General features: G+C 37.0%; 1 protein-coding gene across 1 annotated transcript; it reads left to right on the top strand.

The window, feature by feature from the left end:
* The first annotated feature begins 1,267 nt into the window (after positions 1–1,267).
* Positions 1,268–11,204, top strand: LOC113108533 (WD repeat-containing protein 3-like). The gene is made up of 27 exons (XM_026271712.1): positions 1,268–1,311; positions 2,084–2,270; positions 2,367–2,576; positions 2,659–2,777; positions 3,210–3,288; positions 3,529–3,624; positions 3,769–3,864; positions 3,982–4,083; positions 4,240–4,337; positions 4,419–4,520; positions 4,612–4,842; positions 4,930–5,023; positions 5,516–5,617; positions 5,782–5,867; positions 5,973–6,111; positions 7,091–7,147; positions 7,248–7,348; positions 7,587–7,698; positions 8,001–8,135; positions 8,365–8,415; positions 8,499–8,564; positions 8,651–8,743; positions 8,922–8,972; positions 10,268–10,311; positions 10,428–10,556; positions 10,708–10,801; positions 10,901–11,204. Exons 2-27 carry the CDS (start codon positions 2,097–2,099, stop codon positions 11,054–11,056), a joined length of 2,817 nt encoding a protein of 938 aa, XP_026127497.1. The 5' UTR covers positions 1,268–1,311; positions 2,084–2,096; the 3' UTR covers positions 11,057–11,204.
* Positions 11,205–11,686: the final 482 nt, after the last annotated feature.

Raw genomic sequence — 11,686 nt, 5'->3', positions numbered from 1 at the left:
CATGCAAGTGTTTCACACTTAACAACTCATGTTTCTAAAAACACATATGACATTATTATTAGATTTCAATACAGTGTGATGCTTTTTTCAAAATAAATTCACATAAAAGCTAAAGCCACGATGAAACAGAAGAAATGTACTCCCAAACTTTCAAAATGTGACAATAATTGTAACGGTATTCAGCAAGGCTGTCTATGCCAGCTGCAGTGTGAGAAGTGAACGGGATTGACTTTCAGACACAACAGAGAGAGAGAGGCTCTATAAGAGCAGACAGACAGGACTTCAGGAACAGATCAGATATTCAGCAGAAATGAGACGCATGTGTAAAGGTCGTCTCCCCAAATTACACTTCAACAACAACAACAAAGCCATGAGTTTCTTCAAATACATTAAAAGTTTCAACTCGAACGCAATAGGCACATACAAACAATGCAACACAATACAGTATTAAAGAGTAGAAAAAGGAAAGCAACAAGTCATACTCATTCTAAATACACAGGTTTATCATATTTATATTGATAATGCAAATTATAACCACCATCAATTACAATAACCAGCAACCTACCAGATGTCCTATGATGCAGCTATTTGAGTCCTTCCTACTGCCAAACCAAAACCACATGAGCTCCAACTAATCCGTTAAAAACGCAGTTAAAGATCGCTGGCATTATCCAGTGGTTCCGCTTTTAACTTAGCCATTGTTAAAATGTGATTTTAGCTGCGTGTGGTCAACACATCGTGTTTGCAACATTCAGCGAATTTCCTGATCAGCTGATTCACGAGGACAAAAATCATCACTTCCGGGAACGTAGTGGGGGCAGTGGCAATGTTATCGATCCGTGTAGAAAACGCACAGACCTATACAAAATTGAAAGACATATTTTAATCGACGTTTTAGTTTTGTCGCTAAATTAAAATAAGCATGATAAAGTATAATGAATAAACAGATTAAATAAAGTTTTCATTATAAGCACACTTATACGCCTTTGTGATGGACAACAACATGACTTCACACTCACAGACCGAAGTAATCGATAGGATACAAATAATTCATAAGAAGAGGAGATAAATTAAACGCATAAAGAAGTGTGAATAATGAGGAAGCATTCCAAACAATATTTTAAAATGATACAGATGTCTATAGAAAGAAAATAAATCGGGAAGTAACATCATAGTTCTGCTCGGTAATCTACCACTTTCGTCTTTACTTGATGTCATACATGCGACTGAAAGCATGTAGAAGTTCTCCACATCCACAGAGGCAATAATTTAATAAAGGACTCCACATATAGTATACATCTCATCGACAAAGTATGTAACTACATTTTCTATACGCAGTGGCTTATTTTGAACTTTGTTATCTACATATATCTTGCTCTTTAAATGAGATTAAACGGACTGCATGTGGTTCACGTTGCTGTGTACACGGACGCATGGACCTCAAAGCGTGGTGCTGGGAGTAACAGTTGCTCGTTTTCATTTTATGAACTGACCGACCGTTTAATTCATATAACTTTACGTTACACTAAGCAATCATATATTTGAAAGGTAACGTTACTTATGACAGTCATTTGTAGCAGCCGAATAACTAAACACCATTAAACAACGTCACAACTACAGATTTGATGTGAACATGTTGATACAGAACAAAATAACAATAATACTAAAATATATATAAAATAAAATGAAACGTGTAGTTACTTAACATTTATTTTTGTCAATACAATCTCTATATGTATTGTGATTATATTTTCCAACAATCTCAGTATTACTCTTTTATTCATTAGCTGTTTTTTTATATATATTTTTTTTATGCATTCATTGTCAGGGATCATGCCTAAAAAATCTCATAATTAAAAAGATGCTTTAGCTACTAGCCAATTTCCATCTGCAAATGCATTTGCTTTGACATAAAACTTATTTTATGCCATGTAGAATTTACTTTTATATGCAGCTTTATACAGTATGATTGGTCTTTTCTACATATGTGCTCAGATGACAAATTGTGAACAGTTTTTTAGATTAAACAAGCAACACATCTTACCCTACTCCCTTAATTTTGTGTATGTGTGTGTGTCTACAGCCTCTGGCTTGCCATGGGTTTAACTAAGCAGTACCTGCGCTATGTTTCGAGTGCTGTATTTGGAGTGATCAGCAGTCAGAAAGCCAATATCGCGTTTGTGACCCTCAGGGGAGGTGAAAAGGGTCGATATGTTGCTGTGGGAGCCTGTGAGCATGTGTTCATATGGGATGTCCGCAAAGCTGAAAAGGTGCTTGCTTTAAATGGTTAAGAAGATTGATTAGTACATTTACTCATCAGTTTATATAAACTCATATATGTTGAACTCAACCCTTTCATTTCTCAGGTTCTTATACTTGAAGGTAAAAAGCATGAGGTAACATACCTGTGTCCCTCTCCTGATGGCGTTCACATAGCAGTGGGTTACGAGGATGGAGGCGTGCGCATCTTTAACCTGCTCAATGGTGAAAGCAACATCTCTTTCAGTGGACACAAATCCGCTGTCTCAGTGATTAGATTTGATGCACTCGGGGCTCGTCTCGTCACCGGCTCCAGAGTAAGACTACAGTTTGTTTTACGACAGTTTTTCTTCTTTTTTTTCAATTCTACAAAATAAAATCATTTTCGTTGTATTTCAGGACACCGATGTGATTGTGTGGGATATCATCAATGAGTGTGGTCTGTACAGACTCAAAGGACACAAAGATGCAATCACACAGATTTTGTTTTTGGAGAGCAAAAACTTGCTGATTACAAGGTAAATCAGTCGTTATATTTTATTGGAACAAATTTAACAATTAAAAATACTAATATTATATTATATACATTTACACACATCATTTACCAGAATATAAGTTGCTTTTTCATCATCTTAAAAATGTGCTGTGACATTAAAAATAAAATTCACGTCAAAAACACAAAATATTTGTATTTTGGCCATAAGTGAGAGGTACATGAGGCCAAGTTCCCCACTTGCCAGTGATTTCAGTTTAAATACATGTGTTTAGGCTCTATGTATATATTTATAATAAACGTTGTTCACTATGAATGCCACAACATATTTTTCAATACTGCTGTTCTGCACTAAATACTGTTAAATTTAAAGGATTTGAGTGAGGGGAACCTAAATAGTTTGTCGTTTTTGTGAACATTTCATTTTATTTACCGTATTTTATGTATGTTTCCTCAGTTCCAAGGACAGTTTTGTAAAGTGGTGGGACTTGGACACACAGCATTGTTTCAAGACCATGGTGGGGCATCGCACTGAGGTAAACAGGGTCATACACTGTTGAAACTTGATCTCTCTGAAATATACAACACAACCATTTAAATGCATGCTCTTGCTTCTTTGGTATGTCCACATAAATCAGTGTACTGTAAATGATTAGGGATTTTACTGTAAATGACCTGAGGTTAGGTGGCTTTTGGTATAGTAAATAAAAAAACATAACTATTACTATCCAATTATCCATTATAGTGTTGTAATACAGTGTAACCAATCTCTGTAGGTATGGGGGATGGTCCTGTTGAACCAGGAGACTAGGTTGCTTACAGGGTCTGCTGACAGTGAGCTCAGAGCCTGGGACATTCAGTACATTGAGGAGGTAAGGCATATCACTCATGCTGTGCCAAATGGTTACTTTGTAAGCTGAATTACATTCCAGTGAATTGAATGTGATACTTGAACTCTCTATAGAGAAGTAAAACTGATTCCATATATTCAGAATGACATTAAAGTTTCTCCACAGGGTAAAGAACTGGGGGAGCCACAGCAAAAGAAAGTCAGAACTCTTCTTGAGAACGAGGAGGAAGATGAGGAAGGACTTGACGAAGAGCCAGAAGAAGTAATATTTCTTCCAGTATTCTCCCCAGTGCACCCTGTTCATGTAATTAATATATTCAATGCAATACACTTCACTTAGGGTTTCCTTTAAATGTTCATCAAAGATTTCTGTCCACAGCGAATTCTCAGCTGTAAGAAAGCTGGTTCTGTTCTGAGGGAAGCCAGAGACAGGGTTGTATCCTTGGTCACAGACGCTAAAGCTAAAGTGCTAGCATGCCATGTAAGTATGTTTCTGTTTTGTACACTAGTGTTTTGAAAAAAATAAGATCCTTCTGAAAAAGGGTTTCACACAGCTTGGTCGGTAATGTTGAGAAGTACCTAATTAAAGGTAGCTATGCAATAAAAAAATTTATTATTATTTTTTATCTTTTAACAGGGTCTGGATGCTACGCTTGAAGTCTTTACTGTACTTTCTGAGGAGGAGGTCCAGAAAAAAATGGACAGAAAACTAAAGAAAGCCAAGAAAAAAGCAAAGTGTGTGAGACCTCTGTTTTGAAATGTGAAGTCGGTACTCTAAACTTTTCTGATATTCTGATGAACTGTTATGTTTTGCAGGTTGCAAGAAGGAGAAGAGGATGGACCTGAACCTGTAGTGGAGAGAAAGTTGAGTGATGAGATCCAAAAGCTGTCAAACATAAAGGCATCATCCAAGATCAGGTCAGAGAGTACTTCTGCATGCAGTTAATATTCCACTTGTGTATGTTACTGGTATAAAGTATTGATGGTAATGTTTTTTTTCCATCAACAGATCGATGGACTGCCTTGTGGTTCCTAACGGAGAGATGAAGCTTGCTCTTCTTCTGCAGAATAACACCGTGGAGACATACACATTGAAGACTACAGAGAAGAATCCTACTGGCACTAAAACCTCTCGCCTCACACTGAGCGGCCATCGCACAGATGTCAGAACGCTGGCCTTTAGCTCAGATAACATAGCCATCCTCTCTGCCTCTGGAGAGACCGTCAAAGTGTGGAACAGGTGAGTGTGATGATGACAAATGTTTCAATTTGTTTGTGTGAGTTCATAGATTTTGAGTCCTTAACAAGAAGTGTCTTCTTTGGTCAGGTCCACCTTGCAGGTCATTCGTACCATGGGATGTGAATATGCTCTCTGCTCATTATTTGTTCCTGGAGACAGACAGATTATCTTAGGAACAAAGGTATATATCTATTCACTTCTCAGTCGTCAATTAATTAATTCTTCAACTTCATATCTTAACTTTATTACAAACCTGCATAACAGCATTACAAAACAGAAACCGTGTTTAGAAGCCATATGCAAGATTAGTGTGTGGAACACTTTTTGATCATTACATTACATTTATTTGAGTACTAACATTGTAGTATGTATTAATATTTAGAATTTGTACAGTTTTTTTTTTTTTTGTAAATTTTTTCTTTCTGTTTTAGTACTGATATTCAAACTAAACTAGGTCTGTAAAGAGACACTGTGCCACACTGACCTTAATTGACATAAGTGCCATTAGTTCTGGTCTGTCTTGTAACCGCCAACTTTGAAAATGCATGAATAAGATTTAAATGAGACATTTCATGAATGCTAATCAATATCCTAAAAGACTATGTGTTGCAAAACTTAAAGTCCATATATCTTTTACTATGATTTTTTTTTTTTTTCATTATTCTTTTGTCAGAGTGGGAAGATTCAGATTTTCGACCTGGCCTCGGGAAGCCTTCTAGAGACGACTGATGCCCATGATGGAGCTCTTTGGTCCATGTGTCTCTCTCCAGACCAGGTATTATATCGATCTCTCTTCTGAATGACAAAGAGCTTCTCATCCCTACAAAACACCAGTCTGTGACTTCCTATTCCAAAGACAGACAGTAAACTGTCAGCAAGAGTTTTAGCTTTACTGTATGTGAACATATTTGACTTTGATTTGTGTGTGTATTAACTCAGAGAGGGATTGTAACTGGTGGTGCTGACAAGACTGTGAAATTCTGGGAATTTGAGCTCATAAAGGATCAGGACTCTGGGAAGAGCAAGTGAGTTATTATCTGTGATCACAAACCGCGGCTCTCTCATCCTGATTTCTCCATCTCCCTTCCTCTTCTTGGCTTTCATGTCTTATTGCTTTGTGGAATCCACAGGAGACTGACGGTGAAGCACACACGCACCCTGCAGTTAGATGAGGACGTGCTGTGTGTGCGCTACAGTCCTGACCAGAGACTGCTGGCTGTCTCTCTTCTCGACTGTACGGTCAAGATCTTTTACACAGACACACTAAAGGTAAACCACAAGCACAGCATATAGCATTACAGTACTTTCCTCACAACACATAGCATCTTGCATGTTAAATCCATACATAAATCCAGTGCTTTATAAAAAAAATTCATGTTAACAGTGTCCAACAAAAAGACCACTGTTATACTCAAATTACATTTACTGAGACATATTTCACCACCAATAAACATCCTGACAGTATATGCAGACAGGCCCGGTTTATATCAATATCCATCATGATTCATGGGTGATCTGACCATGTTAGCTGAGACCGACAGCTATCGTTATTCTTTATCGAAGAATAACATATTCTCTCAAATGTATCTCCAGAGCTGTGAACTCATACATCACGTGGTATTGTGTCAAGTTGATCAAGTGCGAACAATAAAGAAAAAATGTTGCTCCGCACAAATGCGATATGCTTGATGTTTAATTGCAGTTTTATTCGAAGACTTGTATTAACTGATCTTCAGTTCATGTATTCGTGCTTCGCATGATATATGTTACTGAAATGAAAAAGTCTTGAAAGTTTAATAGGCCTAATGGATGGATGAAATAATTCTTATTTATAACTATCATATAATCTTTTAAATATATTACGTTCCTTTTTTATATAATTGTGAAATAATTGTTTAAAATGATCGTTTTATTTTAATTTTTTGTATTATAATTTTTTTCTTCAGAGAAAATTACTTACCCAATTCCCAAATCCTTTCACAGTATTCTCATACTTGTGGAAAAAAGATATTTAAAATGTGCCCTATTGATCTTTGGATTTCATTTATATTTAATATTATACAAACTATAAATGGGGCCACAGAAATATGTCAGCACAGTATAAATAACCAATAACCACTCATGTAATATGACATCATCATGCCTAATGCCCAACTCTACCCCCCAAAAAACAGCAGTTCTTTACAGGTCAGATATGAGAGCTGTGCAGAATAATAAGAGATTTGTCCTCTGTCTCAACTTCCTCTAGTTCTTCCTGTCGCTGTATGGACACAAGCTGCCCGTTCTGTGCCTGGACATTTCACATGTGAGTGCGCTGGCTGACACGACACATCCTGCAAGTTATTCTGACGAATGGCGTAATTGTTTTGCAATGTTGTTTGTGGGTTTCTGTGCGTGTTCTGCAGGACAGCGCTTTAATAGCCACAGGCTCAGCAGACAGAAATGTGAAGATTTGGGGTTTGGACTTCGGAGACTGTCATCGCTCTATGTTTGCACATGACGACAGGTGATTAAAAACACTGCTGTTCTCTGTCACATTACCTGTACATTTTTTAGTTATATTGTTATTGAAAGTTATACCGGTTGATGACAAGAATAGTGATTTCATGGTTCACTCAGGTGTCACCTACCTACAGGTGTTGACATCCCTCCAGCGCCTGTGAGCTGCAGTCGCTGGATTACATCAGCCCAGATGGTCGTTATTTATCATCCACTGTTCTTTCCCTGTTGTCTTTCCTCTCTAGTGTCATGTTTCTTCAGTTTGTCCCTAAAACCCATCTGTTCTTCACTGCGGGAAAGGACAGAAAGATCAAGCAGTGGGACGCTGACAAGTTTGAGCACATCCAGACATTGGAGGTGACCTTCTCTAAAAGTTGGACAGCATTCAATAGGCATTTTTCCATAGCCGGAATGAGTTTTCCAAAGGTCGCTAAGGTGGAAGTAGCTGTTATATTGAAAGGATTAGAGTTATAATAAGAGCCCAGTCAATATGCAGCAGAGCCTGATTGCATTATGTAAGCCGTAGTCTGTTTTTGCTTAAGCCCTAATCAATGTATTCTCAGACACAGATGTATTGGAACTGTTGCATTATTGCAGAATGCAGACCCTCTTATAGGCTTGACTGTGTTTTTCAACTTTGACCCTTGGATGTTCCGCAGGGTCATCATCGTGAGGTCTGGTGCCTGGCCATCAGCCCCAATGGAGACCACATTGTCTCCTCGTCTCATGATAAGTCCCTCAGACTGTGGGAGAGAACGAGGGAGCCCATCATCCTGGAGGAGGAGAAGGAGATGGTGAGTGCTTGGTTTTTTCAGCAGAAAAATGGATTTGATGGGATTACATGCATATCTATAGATCTATATTTACATCTCTGATAGACTTCTGTCATCTTCAACTTAATAAATATCTGGGTAATGCTTTAGTAGAGAGAACAATACCACCAATAAACCCAAGTATATCATCATTTAAAAGTACAAACATCTCCTCTATACATTTTCTGACTTGTCTCAATGTTTTTCCTAGGAAAGGGAAGCAGAATTTGAGGAGTCTTTGGCTAAAGGTGATGAACCTGTGGTACGTGGTTCTCTTAAACCCTAGAGATCAGTTGTGTCTCTGTATGTCTCTGTATGTTCTCAGTGTTTGCTTATGTCTCACAGGTCCCTGGAGAGACTAAAGGAGAGGCAGAGCCTGCTGGGAAGAAGACCATTGAGACCGTGAAAGCTGTGAGTCTGCTGAACTGTACAGATGAAGAGCTCCTCTCCTTTATACTCAGTAATGGAGAAATGGCACTTGTGTTCTGTTTCTATAGGCCGAGCGAATAATGGAGGCTGTTGAGCTTTATAGAGAAGAAAGTGAAAAGCTGGAGGAGCACAGTGCCGCTTGCAAGGCAGCAGGGAAGGAGGTATTACGTTTTTTAGACACTTAAAGCCCATGAAGAGAGAAACACAACATTTGATTGAAGTTCTCTTTTACTCTGCACATATTTAGAATCAGAGCCTAAAGTTCACAAAATATGGATTTTGAAATGTAATGATGTCGGTGCTTTACTTAGACGCTTCTTTGTTTTTCTTTTTTTGCAGTTACCACCCCCTAAGATGAACCCCATCCTTGTAGCTTTTGGAAATATCTCTGTGAGTGTGTTTTAATATTAGCACCGGTTTTGTTTGGTTGTCATATTTGGTAAATATTTTATGGGTGCACAGTGTATTAGCACCATATCGGTTAATGGCCAAATATTTTTAAAGATATATCAGATTATATAGTTAATTATATTCAACATAGGGACCAATTTACACTATTAAATAGTTGCTTATTAGCATGCCCAGTATTAACATATTAGCTGATTACTAGTACTTATAAAGCACATATTCTGCATCAGCATATTCTACATCCCTAATCCTACCCCATACCTAAAGTTAACAGCTACCTTACTACTAATAATAATCAAATTAGAAGTTTATTGAGGCAATAGTTTTGTTAATGGTTTGTTAATAGCGAGAATTGGATCTTAAAATATAGTGTGACCTGTTTATTTGTCAATGCTCATTTCTTTTATTTTTATTAGTGCTGTCAAACGATTAATCACATCCAAAATAAATGTTTTTGTTTGCATAATATATGTATGCATGCTGTGTATATTCATTATGTATATTTAAATACACACACATGCATGTGAATATTTCAGTAAAATATGTTGTTTATGTATTAAATATATTTATTTATAAATTAAAATTATATGAATATAAATATAGACATACATTTTTTAAATATATACTGTGTGTATTTATATATACACAATAAATATACACAGAACACAAACATATTATGCAAACAAAAACTTTTATTTTGGATTCAATTATTTGCGAGTTATCGTTTGACAGCACTCATTTTTATATTAAGATTAACCTTCGCTGTCATCTAATGCTGACTTAAAGTTAATTTTTAAAACCACTAATGTAATACCGTATTTTTCGGACTATAAGTCGCACCTGAGTACATGTCGCATCAGTCCAAAAATACGTCATGATGAGGAAAAAAACATATATTAAGTTGCACTGGACTATAAGTCGCATTTATTTAGAACCAAGAGAAAACATTACTGTCTACAGCCTCTCGTGGCTGTAGACGGTAAATATTCACATGCATGTGTGTGTATTTAAATATACATAATGAATATACACAGCACGCATACATATATTATGCAAACAAAAACATTTATTTTGGATGTGATTAATCTTATATAATATTATGATGCCTACATTCTTGCAGCGAGAATTTTAATATTATCGATTATTAACCTTAACAAAATTTTACTATCGGCTGATTTTTTAGTAATAACTACTACACTAAAGAGCTGAATTTATATTTTAGATGAAAAGTGTGATTCATCATTAATATTTACTAACACTTGCCATTGTATCTGCAGCCTTCTCGATATGTTCTAGAAGTAATAAAGAAGGTTCGGTCCAGGTAAGAGCTCTTCCTTGACTCAGGCCAAAGCATTCAAACTCATACATTTTCCCATCTGTTATGTACCGTTATGTTTTATGGGTCAGTGTGATGCTCAGCTCTGTTTTTCTCTTCAGTGAGCTGGAAGTGTCTCTGCTGGTGCTGCCGTTTCCGTATGTCCCGGATCTGCTGAAGCTCTTCGGTGGTTACGTACAGCAGGGCCTGGAGGTGGAGCTAGTGTGCCGCTGCCTCTTCTTCCTGCTCAGGTATTCATCTGTAGTACTGCTTTAACATATTACACTTTCATGTTGATTTATGTTCTTCGACCGTTTTGTCATTAAATTAGGCTTTTATAAGCATTGAGGGATTCATTGATTTGCTCCTGACTAACAGTCCTATCATTTATCATTTCCCTAGAGTTCATTTTGGTCAGATCACCAGTAATCAAATGCTACTGTCAGTCATTGACGAGTTGAGGACCAACACAATCTCTAAAGTGCGAGAGATCAGGGTGAGTTCTAGAAACAGGATGGATTTAACCGCCGTGATCACAACTCTCATATGATCAGATTGTGCAAGCCTGTGTGTTCTCATCTCCCCGTGTTTTCAGGATGTCCTGGGTTTCAACAGCGCTGGTCTTCAGCTCCTGCAGCGTGAGATTGAGAGCAAAGAGGACGTTATGTTCTTTGCTGATGCCACAGACCGCTTTGAAGAGAAAAAGAGAAAGAGAAAGAAACGTGAAAGAGCCGTCCTTACAATCACATGAAACTGACGTGCTTGTCAACTGTTATAACAGACTCCATTGCTTTGTGCTTTTACAATCCTGAAGAAGCATCATGCTGATGTTTTTATAACATGATGTGTCATTTGTACCCGTCTAAAGTCCATAAAGGTAAATTTCTCCATAAATCAAACTACTGAAGCTGCTTTGTTCTTTATAATATTAAAGTGTGTGTTTGAATGGAGATTATCAGCTGCAAAAACTCACTTTTTTTTTTTTTTTAAAGAAACATTTTATGAAACCATGTTAAGTAAATCTAGACTGTTTAAAAAAATAATAATAATAATTTAAGGACAAAATTTAAGATTCCTGTCAAGTGCTGCTACTGGCAAAAGTAAAGCAGCAGCACAACCAAGGAAACACATTGCTGTTTTATAATGAAATATTTCATGCACATAATATGATGTCCTGGCATTGAACCGCAAGTAAATCACGACATTATCTTATGTGAATGCAATGGTTGGAAATAGAAAAGTTAAAATTGAATAAGGGTAATCTGGGACATATTTTGCACTTATTTGATTGTGAAAGAGAGAGAAATCTATGCATCAGATTCGCATTACCCAGTGTCCCAGATTAACCTCAATCATCCAACATTAATGCCCATATGTTTTC

This window comes from Carassius auratus, chromosome 9 (genome assembly GCF_003368295.1).
Source record: "Carassius auratus strain Wakin chromosome 9, ASM336829v1, whole genome shotgun sequence".
Classification (NCBI taxonomy): Eukaryota; Metazoa; Chordata; class Actinopteri; order Cypriniformes; family Cyprinidae; genus Carassius; species Carassius auratus.
This window is presented reverse-complemented; position numbering and strand designations above follow the sequence as displayed.